The 20,176-nt window shown below is 49.3% G+C and overlaps 2 protein-coding genes across 3 annotated transcripts; both read left to right on the top strand.

Moving 5' to 3' along the window:
- Positions 1 to 8,386: 8,386 nt before the first annotated feature.
- Positions 8,387 to 9,536, top strand: LOC123168953 (histone H1). Its single transcript, XM_044586814.1, has 2 exons — positions 8,387 to 8,865; positions 8,951 to 9,536. The coding sequence occupies exons 1-2, from the start codon at positions 8,503 to 8,505 to the stop codon at positions 9,311 to 9,313; spliced, it is 726 nt and encodes a 241-aa protein (XP_044442749.1). The 5' UTR covers positions 8,387 to 8,502; the 3' UTR covers positions 9,314 to 9,536.
- A 4,190-nt stretch (positions 9,537 to 13,726) lies between these two features.
- On the top strand, positions 13,727 to 17,139 carry LOC123168078 (barley B recombinant-like protein D). 2 transcript variants are annotated; one of them, XM_044585942.1, is made up of 3 exons: positions 13,727 to 14,067; positions 15,190 to 15,306; positions 15,954 to 17,139. In XM_044585942.1, exons 2-3 carry the CDS (start codon positions 15,238 to 15,240, stop codon positions 16,878 to 16,880), a joined length of 996 nt encoding a protein of 331 aa, XP_044441877.1. In that variant the 5' UTR covers positions 13,727 to 14,067; positions 15,190 to 15,237; the 3' UTR covers positions 16,881 to 17,139. The 2 variants fall into 2 exon arrangements, with proteins under 2 accessions (XP_044441877.1, XP_044441878.1); XM_044585943.1 differs by lacking the exon at positions 13,727 to 14,067 and adding an exon at positions 14,103 to 14,279.
- The last annotated feature ends 3,037 nt before the right edge of the window (positions 17,140 to 20,176 follow it).

Raw genomic sequence — 20,176 nt, 5'->3', positions numbered from 1 at the left:
ACAATATCTCTTATTTAATTAATGCATCTATATACTTGGTAAAGGGTGGAAGGCTCGGCCTTATGCCTGGTGTTTTGTTCCACTCTTGCCGCCCTAGTTTCCGTCATACCGGTATTATGTTCCTTGATTTTGCGTTCCTTACGCGGTTGGGTGTTATGGGAACCCCTTGACAGTTCGCTTTGAATAAAACTCCTCCAGTAAGGCCCAACCTTGGTTTTACATTTGCCTACCTAAGCCTTTTTCCCTTGGGTTTTCGCGAGCCCAAGGGTCATCTTTATTTTCAACCCCCGGGCCAGTGCTCCTCTGAGTGTTGGTCCAACCTGTCAGCCGCCGGTGGTCACCAGGGGCAACTCTGGGCTGGCCTATCGGAAGTTTGGACAATCCGGTGTGCCCTGAGAACGAGATATGTGCAGCTCCTATCGGGATTTGTCGGCACATTCGGGCGGCTTTGCTGGTCTTGTTTTACCATTGTCGAAATGTCTTGTAAACCGAGATTCTGAAACTGATCGGGTCTTCCTGGGAGAAGGAATATCCTTCGTTGACCGTGAGAGCTTGTGATGGGCTAAGTTGGGACACCCCTACAGGGTATTATCTTTCAAAAGCCGTGCCCGCGGTTATGTGGCAGGTGGGAATTTGTTAATGTCCGGTTGTAGAGAACTTGTCACTTGACTTAATTAAAATACATCAACCGCGTGTGTAGCCGTGATGGTCTCTTTTCGGCGGAGCCCGGGAAGAGAACACGGTCTAGTATGATGCTTGAACGTAAGTAGCTTCAGGTTCACTTCTTGATCATTTCTAGCCTCTCGGCCGTGCGTTGCTTCCCTTCTCGCTCTCATTTGCGTATGTTAGCCATCATATTTGCTTAGTGCTTGCTGCAGCTCCACCTCATTACCCCCTCCTTCCTATAAGCTTAAATAATCTTGATCTCGCGGGTGTGAGATTGCTGAGTCCTCGTGACTCACAGATTCTACCAAAACAGTTGCAGGTGCCGACGATACCAGTGCAGGTGACGCAATCGAGCTCAAGTGGGAGTTCGACGAGGAACTTGGTCGTTACTATGTTTCACTCCCTGATGATCAGTAATGGAGCCCAGTTGGGACGATCGGGGATCTAGCATTTGGGGTTGTCTTCTTTTATTTCGGTTCCGTACTCGGACCTTGATTGTACTTTGAATTATGTATGTTTAATTTATGTATTGTGTGAAGTGGCGATTGTAAGCCAACTCTTTATTCCATTCTTGTTCATTACATGGGATTGTGTGAAGATGACCCTTCTTGCGACAAAACCACCATGCGGTTATGCCTCCAAGTCGTGCCTCGACACGTGGGAGATATAGCCGCATCGTGGGCGTTACACATGTATAAGAAGAGGCTAGCAAATTGGTTAGAGAAATACCTATCCAGGAGGAAATGAGATTGTTATCGAGTATTTTGGACAAGCTATCCCAACTTTCATGATGGATGAAATTAAAATGTTGACGCGGTTTCAAGACGCGACCACGCTCCATTCAGGGAACACTCAAGGCATCCACCCGTCAATTTGTACACCTTATGCATGCCAGATCTTGGCCCTTGGGAACAATGCCCCAAGTGCTTCCTCACGAGAAGAAGAATGCGGTGCCTCCGACCTTGGAGCATGTAGTCGTCGACGCGACATCTGTAACATACCCCACTTTGTCCCTATGGGAGTGAATCAATGAAGTTAATAGAATTGTAGGAGGTATATATGACTGATTCTCCACCACCGCGTTGGAGATCGTCGTGCCGTTCGTCGTAAGTTAGGGCCTGTTCAGCAGCCCTCCAGCTCCTGATTCCTCCAACTCAACGGGTGGAGCTGAGCCGAACACGCCAACTCCTAGAGTTCAAAACCCAAACAAAGAAGAGATTGAGACACTGCTTCAGATCATACACCTCTTTGGCGATGCAATTGGACTAATGGTCTACCTGAGCAAGTCTTCTACGGCGTCGATTAGTTCAAAACTCTCTTGATCTAGCTCAGGTGCTTTACAATTTCGGTGGTCAAACAGTAAGCTTCTCGATCAAATGCCTAGGGCTGCCAGTCATCACCAGGCCTCGCATGGTTCACCTGCAATTCATCTTTGATTGCATCAGAGCAAGGCTGGCAGGGGGGAAAGGAAAGCTTATGTCAATTGCCAGCCGGAGAGTCTTGGTACGACGTGTCCTCAACGCGATTCCAATGTTCGCCCCAACTGTTCTGCGTGCACCAAAGAGACTTCTCCGTGTGAGCGACAACGGTTACAGTTAACTATGGTCGTACTGCCTCCTTCTGACACTGCCCATGGCTTCAGAGTCTGACGCTCGCACAGCTCTTTCCCAGCTCTACAAACGCTCGAAGCGGAAGAATAGGACGGTCGATGCTGCTCTGCACAACAACACCTGGATCGAAGACCTGCGGCGCGGCAATGCTGCATATCTGGTCGTCAAGTTCCTCGTGCCGTTGAGAGCCCTTTAGGAAGCCAATATCACGCTACAAAATGATGACCCCGACGACATCAAGTGGAACTTCGAGACGTCTAGCAATTACTCAACCAAGTCTGCGTACAATTTGCAACTCAATAGAATCGTGCAAACAAACTTCAAGCAAATGATTTGCTAGGTCTGGCCCCTGACAAGGTCAAGTTCATCGTTTGGCTGCTGTTACAGGACAGATTATGTCGCGATGATAGACTACAAAGAATGTGTTGGGAGAACAATTACCTTTGCCGGATGTGCATTCAGAACCTAGAATGCTCAATGCACATCGTCTGGGAATGCAAGGCGAAGAGCTTCCCAAAATCATGGTTGCACGGTGATCGACCCTGCGGGCTGGAACCACTGCCGCAGATCAATGGATCAGGTTCAGATGATCACTGCAAAGGGTTCTGCTCACGACAGAAAGAGGGATCAGTCCATGATGTCCATCGTGTTGTGGAAAATTTGACAGGAAAGGAACCAGCGCATGTGCATGCACTCTTGCTCATTGGTGAGTCCGATCATGGCGGCTATCAGGCGTGACATGGATTCATGGAGGTTAGCTGGTGCTAAGTGCCTGCAAACACCACTAGGTGATCCTGGCTGAAGTTTGTTTCTTCAGCTTGTTGGGTCTGCAGTCCACACCCCTGTTTTTTTAATCTTTTTTTCTCTTGTAACCTCCAACCCATGATCATTTGATCACAGCGACTGTTTTGTTGCATTCTCCGTACTTAATATAATTTCAAGCCTGTAGTGCTGGATCTTAAAAAAAGGTGGTGCGTGACTCCTATCTCATGTGGGAAATGAGCGATATATGTGCATGTAGCTGCTGCATGTCTAACAAAATTTCAATTCAGCATATGGATGCAACTTACAATGCACCACGCACATCAAGCACACAAAAAAACTTCTTGAATAAGAAGTGCCATCCATGATGAGGCACAAAGGCAGAACCAAACACAACTTGATGGCGATCCCACTATCGTCTCCTTCAAGAAGCCGAGAAGACACAAGACCCTCCTCCCTCGTCGAAGAGGCACTCTACCCCCTTGCCTGACTCGAAGGATGCCAATTGGACGAACGAGACGCTCACCCTTTAACTAGGAGAGGCGCTGGCCTCAAGACTGCCAAGGCAGAATAACCCGTGGACAACCATCACGCCATGATGAGCAGACCTCAACAACTACAATGGCGGTGCCCACGAACAACCAAACTGAAAGGAGAAAGCTTCATAATGTAGTCACCAAACAACAAGGTGCAAAGAGGCGGGCCAAGCAACAAACATCGAGCATGAACCCAAGTGCGCCCCAAGTTATTTGCACCTTTGGAACATGTTGCTGTCGTGAAGGGGAACTCTATCTCCCCTTTCCGAGGAACGAGTGCACCGACCCTCCATCGAATAGAATCATGCAATAGACACCTAGGCATAACACATTAGACTCACCAAAACCTCAACACGGATGTCACCACTCAAAACAGGCTGCCGAAGGTGCCCACCAGCCATAGCACTAGTTGCACACGCCCCTGCATTGCCCAAGGTGATGCATGCAAAGAGGGTACAATACCCTCAATGCTACAGCTGCCAATCTGAGAAGGATTATGAGCTTTCACCCAGGAACGAGGGATAGGGATGGGAGGGAGGCACCTCGGCGAAGCCCAATATCGTCGCCCCCATTAAGGTTGGACTGGATGAGCAAAGATTTTTCCTAGTCGGGAGCACACATCACTAACCGAATGTCCTCGGCAACTGGATCTGACTGGAAGAAGAGAAAAAAGGGTAAGGGAACAGACTTGCTTCAAAATCACACATCAGGGTTCAACAAGGCATCTCACACAACACGAGCCGCAAATGTCGTCGTCTTACCATCCGCACGACTGAGGACGCCACCTATCGCTTAGACGCGTCACCGCTCCATTCAAGGTTGTCACGTCAACATTGAACTTACTCCTGAAAAGCGCAACGCCGAACTTTCCACCGACTTTCTCAAATCACAAACAAGGGGAAAGTGAGCGAAGAAGTGACTTCCTCAAACATCAGAGAGTGAGAGAGGGCAAACACATGTAGTAGGTGAGGAACCCTAGCCGCCTCATAGCCGCCCTGTGTCAAACGACACGTCATTACAACGAACTGGGACTAGGGCTGCAAGAAAAGCTCGAGACTCGTGAGCCGCTCGAGATTGACTCATATTTTGACTCGACTCGAGATCGACTCGAAAAGAAATGAGTTGAGTATGAACATTTTATGTAGCTTGATGGAGAAACGAGTTAATCCTGATGGAGAAACGAGTTAATCTTGAACCGCGAACCAACCATCGAGCCTTGTAGCGCTCGAGAGAACCGTCCGGGCGAGTCTTGTGGCGAAACACCCACTTGCAAGAGATGATGTTGGCTCGAGGGGGTCGCGGAACAAGCTGCCACGTGCGGTTGCGCTGCAGGGCGTCGAACTCCTCCTGCATCGCGGCCAGCCAATGGGGATCCCGAAGGGCGGCACGAGCGGAGGTGGGGATGCGTGATGGCGTCGATGTCGAGGCAGCGCACACATACTCGTTGGAGGAGTAGCGCGTGCTCGGCCGATACACTCCTGCACGGGCACGGGTAGTCACGCCGAGCGGCGGAGCAACCAGGCCGGCGATAGTGGCAGCGCGGGCACCAGTGGCGGCAGGGGCCGTGGCCAGGATGGGTGCACCCGCGGCGGCGGGGGCCGCGACGTCAGGAGCGGGGGCCGCGGCGTCAGGGACCACGATGGCGGGGGCCGCGGCGGCGGCACGGCCAGCCGAGCCAGCGGAGGAGGAGGCGACAGGCGAGGTCGAGGTCGAGCCCGTCGCAGGGGTGGCGGTGCCAGCCGGGGTGGTGGGTGGTGTGCCCACCGGCTCGACCTCGTAGGAGGGAGCCGGGGACCCAAGGGCCCGGTCATACTCAACCTCGGGGGAGGGAGTCGAGAACCCGGGAGGGGGCGGCAGAAGGCGCCGGGCCGGGGGGTGCCGCCGCTTTATCGCTCCAGGTAGGGGGGCGCGGGGGCTGGCGCCGAAGACGCCGCGGCTGGAGGAACCTGAAAAAAAGGGAACACCGTGTCGACAAAGTACACGTGCCTCGAGGTGTACACACAATGAGTGACAGGATCATAGCACCGGTAACCTTTGGTGTTGGGAGGGTAGCCAAGGAAGACGCATGTGACGGATCGTGGTGCGAGCTTGTGTGGTGTGGTGGATGCGGTGCTAGGATAACAAAGACACCCAAAGATGCGGAGACCATCATAGGACGGTGGTGTACCGAAGAGAAGGTGGTGAGGGGCGTAGTTCCACCGAGGACGACACGGACGAATGTTAACTAAAAGAGTGGCGGTGGCAAGGGCATCGGGCCAGAACCGAGCAGGCACGTTAGCGTGAAAGAGCAACGTGCAAACGCAGTCATTAAGAGTGCGGAGAATGCGCTCAGCGTGGCCGTTCTGCTGTGAGGTGTAGGGGAAAGTCAGTCGGAAGATGGTGCCATGAAAGGCGAGAAGTGAGCGAATAGCGACCTTATCAAACTCTTTTACGTTATCAGTTTGGAGTGCAAGTATGGGGCGACCGAACTGAGTGGTGACATAGGAGTAAAAGGCGGTGAGTGTGGCTAAAGCATCGGATTTACGACGAAGAGGAAAAATCCACACATAATGAGAATAATCATCTAAAATCACCAAATAGTATAGATAGCCCGTGTTACTCGCAACGGGAGACGTCCAAACATCACTATGAATCAAGTGAAACGGAAAAGTGGAAACTGAAGTAGACGCATTGAAAGAAAGACGAACGTGCTTGCCCAAACGACAAGCCTCACAAGTATGCTCGTCGAGCTTATTACATGAGAAAGAAAAACTCCTAAGAATCTGACGCAAAACGACGGGGTTGGGGTGGCCCAAGCGAGCGTGCCAAAGGTCGACGCCGGCGGAGAGGGCGACGGTTGTGGAAGTGGAGGCGCCGGCGTGCACGGGGTAAAGCTCGTCAGGGCTATCACATCGGTGGAGCACCATCCGGGTACGGGCGTCCTTCACAGAAAAACCAACACCGTCAAATTCAATAGTAAGAGGATTCTCACGAGTAAGACGACGAATGGAGACTAAGTTAGTGACTAAGTCAGGTGAAACGAGAACATTAGATATAGTGATAGGTGTGGAATTGGAAGGAAAACTAGTGCTACCGACATGGGTGATGGGTAAAAAGGAACCGTTGCCAAGGGTGATACGAGTAGGGGTGTGAACTGGAGTGGAAGAGGAAAGGTTACCGTGATGAGCTGTCATGTGTGCAGTAGCACCCGAGTCCATGTACCAGTCGCCTCCACCACCATAGTTGCTCGGCGACGGCGCCGAGTGTAGGGCGGCCAGGAGGGCAGGGTCCCACGATGCAGGCGCCGGCGGCGGCAGCGGGCCTCCATAGGTCGGCGCCTGGGCGGGCGCGCCGTAGCCACCGAGGGGTGGCAGCGCGAGCGGGGCGCCGTAGGGCTGGTAGGGGGCGGCGACGAACGCCTGGTGGCCCGCTGGACATGGGCCAAGGAGACCCGGTGCAGGAGCCCGCAGGACGGGCATGTGATAGGCGTGGACGACGCCCGTCCACGGGTTCTGCCCGGCGGCCCACGGTGGAGGCGGCTGCTGGAAGTGGGGCGCCCCCCGGCGCCCTGCGCCTGCTGCGGCGGCGGCTGCTGCTGAGGCGGCCCCCGCCACCCCACCTGTTGCGCCGGCCCCCGCCACCTTGCGGCTGCTGGGGAGGTGTTGGGGGCGCGGGCGGAGCGGGCGGCAGCGGGTAGTAGCCGGCGGGTGCTGGCGGCGCGGGCTGGCGGGGGGCGGCCAGAGGAGCGGGGCCGCCGCGGGTGGTACCCGCGGCGAGAGCGGTGTGCTGGACCCGCTGCTTCAGCTTCGTCATCCGGTGGGCACAGCACCCACCACCCCGGCTGGCACCTAGGCATAACACATTAGACTCATCAAAACCTCAACACGGATGTCACCACTCAAAACAGGTTGCCGAAGGTGCCCACCAGCCATAGCACTAGTTGCACACGCCCCTGCATTGCCCAAGGTGATGCATGCAAAGAGGGTACAATACCCTCAATGCTACAGCTGCCAATCTGAGAAGGATTATGAACTTTCACCCAGGAGCGAGGGATGGGGATGAGAGGGAGGCACCTCGACGAAGCCCAATATCGTCGCCCCCATTAAGGTTGGACTGGATGAGCAAAGATTTTTCCTAGTCGGGAGCACACATCACTAACCGAATGTCCTCGGCAACTGGATCTGACTGGAAGAAGAGAAAAAAGGGTAAGGGAACAGACTTGCTTCAAAATCACACATCAGGGTTCAACAAGGCATCTCACATAACATGAGCCGCAAATGTCGCCGTCTTACCGTCCGCACAAGCGAGGACGCCACCTATCGCTTAGACATGTCACAACTCCATTCAAGGTTGTCACGTCAACATTGAACTTACTACTGAAAAGCGCAACGCCGAACTTTCCACCGACTTTCTCAAAGCACAAACAAGGAGAAAATGAGCGAAGAAGTGACTTCCTCAAACATTAGAGAGTGAGAGAGGGCAAACACATGTACTAGTAGGTGAGGAACTCTAGCCGCCTCATAGCCGCCCTGTGTCAAACGACACGTCATTACAACGAACTGGGAGTCTGGGACGTGTCAGCGAATTCACCTTACATCAGCCGTTGCCAAATCGAACGAGCCGAATGGACGGTGGCACACGCACGCACATGCACCGAACCCACCGGAAAACACAGAAGCACACGCCCCGACGAACACACGAGAAGAAACACACGCGTCGCGCGGCGATCCCACGCGTACGCCCGCCATCTCGCGCCCCACGGATCGCGATCCGGCCGCGGGGCTCGCCGGCCAATGGCAGCGCCCCGCGCGGCGGTATAAAGCGCGGACCTCAGACCCCCACACCTCGCCACAGCTTTGAGTTCCGCTTCACCAGTCACCACTCACCACTCGCTAGAAGGTGCTCTGTTTTGATCCAAGAAAAAGAGAGGGGGCGCTCTGCTTCGTTCGATGGCGACCGTGATGGAGGCGGCTGCTGCTCCGGCGATGGTCGGAGCTGGCGAGGAGGTGAAGGAGGCGGTTGCTGCGCCGGAGAAAGTGGAGGAGGTGAAGGAGGCGGTTGCTGCGCCGGAGAAAGTGGAGGAGGTGAAGGAGGCCGGTGCGGGCGAGGAGGTGATGGAGGTCGCCGCAGGTGAGGCAAAGGAGGCGGGTGCGGGCGAGGAGGCGATGGAGGTCGCCGGCGGTGAGGCGAAGAAGGCGGAGGAAGGGGGTGAGGTGAAGAAGACGGAGGGGGGGCAGGGGAAGGGGGAGGAGAAGAAGCCGAGGAGCAGGAAGCCCCGGTCGGCGGGGCCGCACCACCCGCCCTACTTCGAGGTGAGCGCTCTGATCTGGCCTGATGTGATTAAAGTACGGTAGGAATTCAGTTTGTGTTGGGTTCTGAAATGATCTTTGTGCGCAGATGATCAAGGAGGCGATCATGGCGGCGGGCGACGGCAAGGCGGGGGCGAGCGCGTACGCGATCGCGAAGCGCGTGGGGGAGCGGCACGGGGAGGCGCTGCCGGGCAACTACCGCAAGGTGCTGGCCGCGCAGCTCCGGAGCTTCGCCGCCAAGGGCCGGCTCGTCCGCGTCAAGGCCTCCTTCCGCCTCGCCCCCGCCGAGGAGAAGAAGGCCCTGCCGGCCAAGAAGACGACCACCAACAAGGCCGCGTCGAAGAAGGCGCGGCCGAAGAGGGCGAAGAGGGCGGGGCCGCCGCCGGCGAAGCCGAAGCCGAAGCAGCCCAAGTCGATCCGCGCCAGGAAGGCCAACAAGGCCAGCGCCTGATGCCGCCGCCGCCGCCGATGCCCTGTCCCCTGTACATATCTGCTCCGTAGCAGTACTAGTCGTACTGGCACGTTCGATCGAGCGCCGTGTTCTGTAAATATCCACCCGTGTGTGTGTGTTCCGGCAATAATGGCGCTCTCGTGCCGGTGTCGATGGATGTGAGGAAGGAGAAGATGGTGCATGTGCCTGTGACCGCAAATCTGCAAGACTGATGCTTGTAACACTCGGTCTCTGTGTTGTGATCATGCTCTGCTCCTACCCTCTGCGGTTTCTGGCTTCGATTGGTGGGGGGAACTGGCCGTGGATGCTGCTGACCATGGCAATCGAAGGATCTTGTGGGTAGGGGTGGAAAGTGACAGGGGATAATCCGAAATATCCGATATTCGTATTCGAGAAAATGCCATTCGCATCTGAAACATCTGCATCTGAACCAAAATGAAAATGGAAATTATTCGTATCCGAATTTATTTAACAAATAAAAATAAAATATGCTTTGAGTTTTTGACACAAATATGGATATGGAGTGGATATATTCGTATCCAAATAAAATTATGGAGGTAGTTTTCAAAATTCTAGCCCCAATATGCGAATTATCCAACATAAAAGCCAAATAAGTGGTCAAATTTTACTCTTTTTATGATTAAACTTAGAAGTAGTATGCATTACAATAGTATTTATTCATAAACCTGTTTATCATTGATTTATTGTATGTCACAAGTTAATTATTTCATGTCACATAGCTATTGTCGCTATTATTCGTATCTGTCCGAATGAAGAAAACATCCGATATGTATCCGTATTCAGATAACATCCGAACCGCATCCGTATCCGATAACATCCATACTCGCATCTGTATTCGTTTTGAAAATAAGAAAATGGAAGTGGTAAGAACACTATTCGATCCGTTTTCACCGCTACTTGTGGGGCGCATGTCTTGGAAGAGCAACCGCATCCGTATTCATTTTGAAAATAAGAAAATGGAAGTGGTAAGAGCACTATCCGACTCGCATTCGATCCGTTTTCACCCCTACTTATGGGGCGCATGTCTTGGAAGAGCAACCAGACGATTTCCTTAAGAAATAACTCAACATCAGAGCAGCTTGCAAAATTTAGATCGTGCTCTTTGCGGGATGAAAGTTCTAGATATGCTATTTTCTGTCTGCACGCGTAAAAATCATATTAAGGCACTTGGTACTGATAGCTCTCTTGTTCACTGTCACTCCTCGGTTCCTCGGTAGTCCTCACTCCGGGAAGCAAGCCATCCTACACAAAATTTTGAAAGATCTTCTCTGTTTACTTGTTCGACGAACTCCTCCTATTTTAATGTTGCCCTTTTGCTTGAAACTTGAAAGTTTCGTGCTCAATTCTGATCAGGCTCAGTTTCTTTATGCTCAGTCTCTTGTTGCCACTTCCAATTCACAAATGCTATTTCTCATTCAAGTCGTCGCCTATAGCGTGTCCGCTACAGGGCTGGGCCAGTAATATTGCTGTGGCAGGATTTTTTTTCATCAACGTTCTTTTTATCGGGTTATCACTGTATTGAAGCGGTTTTCTTTGTTTTCTTATGTTCTAATTGTTTCCTTTTCTTTTTTGTTTTCTGAACACATGTCTTACTTTTTCGTACATATTGTATATTTTTTATACATCAGATTTTTTTATAACACATTTGACATTTTTAAATACATGATTAACTTTTAAAAATGAATAATTTTATATCTTTTTCACACATTACATATTTATCCACATATAAAATAATTTTATATACGTTTAACAGTTTTAAAGTACATGATTAATATATTTAAAAAAAATAAGTTTTCATGTCAATATTTCTAATACACATTGTATACTTTTATATAGATATTACAGTTTGTTATACACTTTCAATTTTATTTAAATACATAATTAACATTTAAAAATATCTAATGTACATATTCTTGGAAGGAATGATTTTTTTGAAAATTGCACACATTTTAACATGTCATGCACTTTTTTGAACGTGTGAACATTTTGTGCCAATCTTTTTTAATTCTTTCTACATTTTTGAAAAGTATGTGGTCCAAATTCGCGGAAAATATTTTTAAAAATAATCACGAGTGTTTCGAATATTTATATATTTTGGAAATAGAAACCAAAAACCCCCAACAATAATAACCAGAAAACCTAAGAAAATCGGTGATATGTTAACTGGGCCTGGCCATTTCAAGCTGGCTTGAGGCGATGTGTTCTTCGTCTTGCTAGAGGCGAGACATAGTGCCCCTGAAAGCCGAAGCTGTGGACCTGCTCTTGATTCGACGGACGTCAACGTTATCTACGGCCTAGATGGGCTCAGTCCAGTTTTTCACAAAGCTGATACTCCCTCCGTCCGGAATAACTTGTTGAAGAAATGGATAAGATCAGAGCCCACAGAAAATTACACTTTTTTCAAAATGTCATATCACTTGTGTGGTGGAGTAGGCAAGCTCATTATCGCACACCTGGGATCACTAGGTCCATGATCTATGCTTTTATTCGTTTTGTTTTCTCCCACTATGTATGATTTGAGAAAAATATTTCCTGATTAAATAATGTTCATTTAAAAAAACTGAAATTTTCAAAATTTTATGAATCTGAAAGTATTCTCTTGAGTTCTTAAAAATGTCCATGAATTCAAATTTTAAAAAGTATTCATGAAAAGAATAAAGGAAACAAAGAAAGAAAACGAGAAAAGAAAAACAAAGAATAAAAAGGTTAGAGTACTAGAAAACTAGTTATAGAAGCATAGAAAAAAAACCGTCCGAAAGCTTACCAAAACCGAGTGGAGTCTTCCTAACCCTGTGAGTGATGCTTTGTAAAAATGTTCCAGTGCTTCTGCTAATGAGCCGACCCACCAAAAGTGTTGCGTGCGCCTATGATATTGCTTGCATTGAGCGATACATATCATTGATGATGTTTCTTGTCATATCTGACTGCTTTCGCACCAAAACACATAAACTTAGCCTTATAGAGTCATTAACCTTGACAACTTCAAGGCGATGTATCTGCAAAAGTGTTCGATAAAACTAAAATCCAAATGCTCACATAATCCAACCATTCATCACGAAGCTGGTCCAACATGACAAAATGTTTATCCAAGGAAGGAAGTATGTATGAAAATTTATAAATGTCGTTGATGTTATCCAGCCTTTTGCCCCCATCTGAAAGCTGCCTCTATTGTATTGTTGTAATCTGTAAAATTATTGCATCCCATTTGGCGATGGGACGGGGAGCCCTCAATGCATGTGGTGCAAGCCTATGTTCGGCTGCCAATGCACGTCTGAGCTACCACTTTCCTTCGTGTGTGTTAGCGCTAAAACGTGAGGCATGCCACATCGCTATGTAGTCACATCGATATTTGAAATGTTCCTTTATAACGAGTAGGCAAATCAACTTGCCAACTAAAAAAACTACTCCTTTCGACTTTATATTAAAGTTTTTTTTTTGCGGAAAGACTTTATATTAAAGTTGTGCTGAAGCTGCTACAAGTAATATCGATGGGAGGGAGTAGTTGATCTTTTTCTTTGGAAATTGAAAATCACGAGCAATGGAAAATATGAGCACAAGGATTTTGCCCTAAATCTACTTGATCGATGATGAGGCCAAAGCCAATGTCCTTCATTCCAGTCTAGCTTGGCTTAGCCCACTCTCTGCAAACAAAGTAGGACCTCTAAATGTCTTTGAAGATCCTGATTTTTCTATGTGAATAATCTCTCAAAGTCCAAATCTAAATGCAGTCTAGACAGAGAGATACAACGTGAATACGGGATTAGTCTTTCTTTTTAATCTACGCGTGGACTGAATTTGGTCTAGAACGGTAAGACATACTCCGTTCATCCAAAAATACTTGTCGATCAAATGGATGCACTCCATCTGTAAAGAAATATAAGATCGTTTTAGATCACTAAAGTAGTTATCTAAACAGTTAAAAAAAAACAAAGTAGCGATCTAAACGCTTTAGTGATCTAAAACGATCTTATATTTTTTTTTACAAAATGAGTATGTAGTGTAATGGTAGCAACCGAATGACGGGGAATGTGGGTCTATCCCTTTATAAGTTGGTGGCAACCCTAAAACTCGTCCTAGAGCGAATTTCAAAAGAAAAAGAAAACTCGTCAGAGCTCAGACGTTCCAAATACCAAAAATCTATCAACGTGCCAAAATTACCGCTACTAGTTTCCTTGCAGAAAAGTCAGAATAACCTCGTAAAAGTTTTAATAATAATTAAAATTAAAGCCAGTGTGGTTATATCCGGTGGATGAAGAGGTGTGTCGTCCAAGGAGTCTGCCTTCCTTCCTGCCCCTCCTCCGTCCAGCGGTGGGCCCCGGCGGCAAGTCTCTGCAAGCGACAGCGCCAGAGGGAGCGAGCGAGCGTTTCCTCCCTTTCCTTCCACCCTCGCTCTCCCCCCCCCATCGGCCTCATCCACCATCAATCTACCCGCCACCCCCGCCTCCCTCTGGACCGTGGGCCACCCCTCCCCCTCCCCTCTCCCTCCCGCGCGTCGACGCCCGTCCTCGCCGCCGCCCCTGCTCCCCAACCCCCGCCATTCACCAGCGCCCCCAAAGTCCGAGCGAGACAGACGGGGGAGCGGGAGAGGGAGGGGAGAGCGGCGGCGAGCAGCCAGCTCCGACCCCGCAGGCCCGGTCGCCGGCGGCCGTGCCCCGCCGTCCCCCGTCCCGCTGGCCGGCGGGCCCCGCCTCCTCGCCTCCGGGAGCTGCTGCTGCTGCTGATAGTACTGTGTGGTAACCCCTCTCTCTTTCTCTCGCCCTCTCTGATAAGTACAGTGCAGCGGGGGTTGCTTAATTATTTCCCCAAACGAAATTTCCGCGGCGAGCAGGGGAGGGGCCGCATTGGGTGCCTGCGGCGGATTAGGAGGGGATTCGTCGCTTACTCCACCCGCGAATCCGCGGAATCCGCGCGGGCGCCGGGGGGGAGCGAGCGGCGGCGGTCCTCGGTGAGTGATCTAGGGTTTAGCGCTTCCCCTAACTGGGCTCGTTTCCTCTGTTGCTAATTTAGCGTCCTCGTTTCCAAGTCACGGCTGTGAATTCCGCAGGAGGTGGCGGCTGGCCCTGTTTTTGCCCCCCTTTTGCAGTTAGAGGGCGCACAGAGTGGAAGTGCTGCTTACTGTGGGATGGGTACTAGTGAGCGGGTGCATGTGGTGTAACTCTCCACAGCTTCCTAGTGAGCGGGTGCATGTGGACAGTGTACTGCTAGTTTCAATTGAAGGCAGCATTGTGTGCAGTTGGATTCTATGATGCTCACCGGTCTGTTTGTGAAGCTTTGGTTTGGCTATTTGAGCATTAGATTCAGAGTCATGTCCATAACTGTTTATGCATCCAATGTTTTGAAAGGACAATAGCTGATCTGCTGCCCCCTCCTACTTGCCTAGCTAGAGATGAGTACTATTATTTGAAATTGTTCAGCTGCGAAACTATGTGGCAAGTTTGGTCTCCGGGGATTTGGAGGCCATATTGAGGCTCTGGTTCTGCATTTCTGCTATCTGAGAAACTGAATCTGGAGTTAAAGTCGGTGAATGAATAATTGTTTATCTTGATACTAGCTGATTGACTTGTTGCCTTCTCTTATGCATTGAGTAAACATGCGTTGCTACTTTGTTCCCCAATTATACTGACACATTTTATTCTGATATCTATTGCATTTCTGAACTGGTTCATGTGTTGGCTTAGAAAGCATTCTACATTGATTACCTTTTGCCTTTCCATTCCTTATTCTCGTTTTCCCCGGTAGCTCTTTTGAGCTCTGACATAGCAACAAGACAATCTAGCTAGGTTACTCTTAGGCAATACCTTCCCTGTGATAACACATTTGCCGTACTCTTAACTCTTTTTCTTCTTATCTTGAAGGTAGTCACATAGTTGCCCTATTTCTCCTCTCTGCAAACATATGTGATAATGGACAACCTTGGACATAGGGAAAATGGGAGGCAAAGGCCAGACCCATATAAAGCACTTCATACTCAGGTTTGTGCAATTCATCACGAATAATTCTTGTGCAAGATTTTAGATTTATATATTTGTATTTTGACATATGAAAGTTACACTGTGTTAGTAATTAAGGCATAGAACATTGATTTGATTTATCTTCTGCTAGTAAGAATTGTCCTGTAACAAATCTTCTTTAAGGGCATAACCAGATCACAAGCGGTAGATGAGTGGCTAAAGTGTACGTGTGCTTGTTTTAGACTGAAGACAATATTATTCAGCTTTATGAGAAAGCTAAAAGTTGAGATAGTATGCTGGTCAGTGCTTGTCCCTCAGCTAATGTACATAGTATCCCTAAAGTTTCTCCAAACTGAGGAATGATCAAACTAAATAGCAGAAGTTCATGGTGATAAGATAGTAACAAATTTCATAGCCCTCTTTTTGTCATATTTTTTGTTTTGTTCTCCTGCATAGCTGCAGAGCAAATGGTACAGTTGAAACAACCATGCCCAAGAAATGACGATCACGACCTAAACTAGTCTTGGAAATGTGTGACGTTGAGCTTTTTTGTACTGCATTCAGAATTGTCACAAACATCATTTTATATTTTTTTTCTGAACATAATTGTTGCAAAGATTTGCTCTCTGAACGAATGCGGACCTTATGATAATTGCTCTATGTTTCAGTGGATGATGCCCCAAAGGCAAATGAAAGACCACCACAGCATGAACCTCCTAGCACTAATGAGTGAGAGGGACACCGCCATCATGGAGAGAGACCATGCTCTGGCTGAGAAGAAAGCTGCCATGGCTGAGAGAGACATGGCGTTTGCCCAGCGGGACTCTGCAATGGCTGAACGGAATGCTGCAATCGTCGAACGAGACAATGCCCTTGCCGCACTTGAACTAGCCCGTACAAATGGATTTAATATGAATAATGGGACCGGATTCAACCCAGGATCTCTCAATGGAGCAAAGAACTTCCACCACCAGGACCAGCAGCCCCATGCTCAATCATCGCCACTGCAACTGGCAGATTCTCCATATGACCATGCGAGGGAAATGCACATATCAGACGCATACCCGATCTCAACAGCCCCGGTGAGTGCTGCTGGAAAGGCAAAGAAGCCCAAGAAGAACAGTTCCCAAGCATCTCCACTGAAGAGGCCGTCAGGCGTGCTCCGGAAAACCAAGAAAGCCGGCGGTGACTGGAGAGACGCCGGAATGTCTGGTGTCGGGGAGGATCCAGCTCGCGCCGCTTCTGAGATGAAGAACGAGTGGAAGGACCAGGACCTTGGCCTGAACCAGGTCTCGTTCGACGAGTCGTCCATGCCTGCGCCTGCCTGCTCGTGCACGGGGGTCCTCCGGCAGTGCTACAAGTGGGGCAACGGCGGGTGGCAGTCGTCCTGCTGCACCATGAGCATGTCCATGTACCCGCTCCCGGTGATGCCCAACAAGCGCCACGCGCGCATGGGCGGACGGAAGATGAGCGGCAGCGCGTTCACCAAGCTGCTCAGCCGACTAGCGGCTGAGGGCCACGATCTCTCGGCGTCGGTGGACCTCAAGGACCACTGGGCCAAGCATGGCACAAACAGGTACATCACCATCCGGTAGCTCTGCTGCTTCTGTTCAACATGTAAGGAGGGGTATGCGGCAAAGGTCCTATAATCTCCTTGCTGGGGTTGGACGGGTCATCATCTCTGTAATGTCATTGAGGGATGTAGGCTAGAATTCTGTGTAGGTCCTCCTCCCTTTCTGAACCCCGAGTCGCGCTGGACAGTGGAAATGTAATTTTAGCAACCCCAGGTATTCGTCGTCGATTCACTGTATAGTTTTGACTACTAGATTTAATTGGCAGTAGGCGTTTCTTGCTTTGTCATTGGTTTACATATCAGATGCTGCATTAGGATTCGTGTCTTGCTCCTGCAGGATAGCAGACGAATTAGAAAGAAGCAAGAATAATAGCAGCATCAGGCTGCACGAACGTACGTACCTCAGCAGTGAAATCCCATTTTCCATTATTATTATTACGTTGCAGTTGTTCAACGTTGCCATCATCGTACACAATCTGGATGCCAAAAGTAAAGTACAGAGATAGGAAAAATAATTTAGTTAGCACGAAAGTAGCTTTCTACACTCTGGCTCGAAATGCTCCCGGCGTGAACAGTAAAATACTACTTTTAATAAATGTTTGTTGTGCATGTAAAATGCGTTTTAAACATTTTCAGGACATAATTTTGTTTTTTTATCACGCCTTACACCAATGTGATTTCGCGAGCAAACACACCAAACATTCTTTAAATTTTGCCACAAAAAATCACAATTTTTTGAATTTATTTTCTATTTTTTTTGAATCTATTGTTAACCCGGGAGCATTTGAGCCCGGATGTAGAAACTTCATATCTGACAGACCAGAGGGAAAAAGTGGAGATGGCAAAATAATAATGCCCGTCTACTGAATGTGTACCTTGAGCTTTTGTGAACAAGTGCCAAATGACATAGCATCACCACCACAGAACCTGTAGAGAAAGAAACAGCTTCAAAACTAACCAAACTGGCTAACTTAACACATGGAGGTAACAACAACATAAATAGCAAAGAAGAAAGAATAAAAGCAAGGACGAAGCGGATCACCGGAAACTCCTATAAATTCATCCTAGCGGACGTGGGATTGAGCGCCCACCAGACCATTAGCGCTCGTTCGCTCGCATCGGTCACTAACAGTGCTGGGCCGCTTCTCTGAGGACAATTTTGGTCATTTGGTGTCAATTTCTGCCCATTCACTTCACTTTCTATTGTAGCACTCTTTCGGAAACACGGTTTTTTTTCTTTCACGAGAGGCACGGTTTTACTTCCGCGAGAGGCGCGGTTGTGATTTTGTGAGAGGCACGGTCGTGCCTCTTTCGGAAAGGGAAAAAACCGTGCTCCCGGTTCGGTTTTTCATCCGGTTTTTTCGTCTTTTTTTCATGAAAAAGTTCGTCAAAACCTATCAACATGGGATCTAGTTTTGAAGATCTCGACGCGATAAATCCAACGGTGAAAACGGTTCGAGATTTAGACGCACGGTTTAAGAGATAAAATGTTTTGAATAGATGAATCTACGAAAAAAAGGAAAACTACCAGGTTCGACAAGTGGCACACATGGAGCGCGCTGTGGGAGTGATCTTTGCGAGGAGTACTCCTCAATTAGTGATTTCGGACCATGTATTATGTTCTAATATCCATAGCACGACCCATTAACGCAGCAAACCACATATAATAAGCAAACATATTTTTATTTTTTGCGAAATAATAAGCCTACATTTATTCAATGAGGGTTACTTTTTTGTGGTGCCTTTTTGTAAATGCCAAAATAATTCAAACGACAACATTTGTGTTCTTCTCAACACCCAAATGCTGCATACAAAAGTGTAGGGGCAAAAACTACACATTTTTGCCTATGAAAAAAAAACAAACTTTACAAAAAAAATGTCTCTTTGAGTTTGTTTTTTCACTAGCAAAAAACCGCAGCACTATGTCACTTGGAAATTTTGATAGATGCTTCTTCCACTAAAAGGAACATGTACAACACATGACATTTTTTTTAATATTTAGTATATTGTTTTGCTCAATATTTACACTGCACAATGCACTCTTGTGCACGCAAAGGCCGTAAGTAGGATATTTGCAGTATCCATACTACCATGAATATGTGATTGCTACGAAAATAATTACAAACCATCAATATATTATCTTTTCACGTGTAGACATACTAGATCTGCTAAAAACGATTTTGTTGGATAAATAATAAACAATTACACTAATTTACCGGCAAAAAGTTGAGCACCCTACTTGCACTTCACCAGAACACTCCCACACGGGGCCGCTCGCGCTAACGGCATGCGTGTCCATCCCATGCGCTTCTTCTCAGCGACGCCTCGACACGTGCATGCCTTTCCCCTTTCTGCCCCTGCCTCCAGCCCGCGCCGTCGATACAAATGAGGCAACAAAAAAGAGCATGGTTGGAAAGTCTTCGTACCCTGTGTGAACACGCTGGAATTAGGCCAACTCCACCGCGCGACCCCAAACGGACATCCGGTTTGGCCGGATTTTGTCCCTTTGGGGCGCCGATGGATTCGCCCGTGTCCGCCTCTGTCCGTTGGGTCGTGCATGCGCCCACCGCACAGCCGCACCCCGAATCACGTCTGTGTTGGACATGATTTAAAAAAAAAGAAAAATGTAAATAAAATGACGTAAAAAAGTAAATAAGCGCAGTTTAATAAACTTAAAACTTAGTTAGGGTGGTCACGGCCACAAAACGGCCCAGTTTCACGTCGAACTTGACATAAAAAGGAAAATACAAAACGGCCGCCGCTAGCGCGCTCCTGCCCGTGCCCGTCGATGACGTCGTCGTCGCCGTCTTCACTGGCTGTCGGCGTCGTTGTCATCGCTGACAAGGTCCACGTAGGCCGGCAGCGTCCAGAGGTGGGCCGGCGGTGCGTGGTAGACGGGGGCGGGCTGGACGGCGGGAGGTGCCTGCACCACCTCCTCTCAAAGCGATGCCTCTCGCTCCGGTGACCGCGGCGGCGTCGGGCGCCAGTTCACGCCCACGGCGTCGGCCATCTCGTCTGCAGTGCACAACTAGCCCCACCCCTGGCCCACCAGGCCGGGGTGGAACGCGGACACCGGCTCCACCTCCATGGCCTCCCCCCTCCTCTCCTCCTCCTTGACGGCCACCATCTCCATCTCGGGGAAGGCGACGTCGCCGGCGGCAGAGAGTGCCATCGCCTCCTCCAGGTCGTGCCACTGGCGCTCGTCGTGCGTGTTCATGGAGTCCTCCATGACACGCTGCATGAGCCGGGCCTCCTCCTCCGCTGTCATGCGAGGAGGTGGAGGTGGTGACGGAGACGGGGAAGGCGACGGCGTGGGCG

This window comes from Triticum aestivum, chromosome 7D, assembly GCF_018294505.1.
Source record: "Triticum aestivum cultivar Chinese Spring chromosome 7D, IWGSC CS RefSeq v2.1, whole genome shotgun sequence".
NCBI lineage: Eukaryota > Viridiplantae > Streptophyta > Magnoliopsida > Poales > Poaceae > Triticum > Triticum aestivum.
This window is presented reverse-complemented; position numbering and strand designations above follow the sequence as displayed.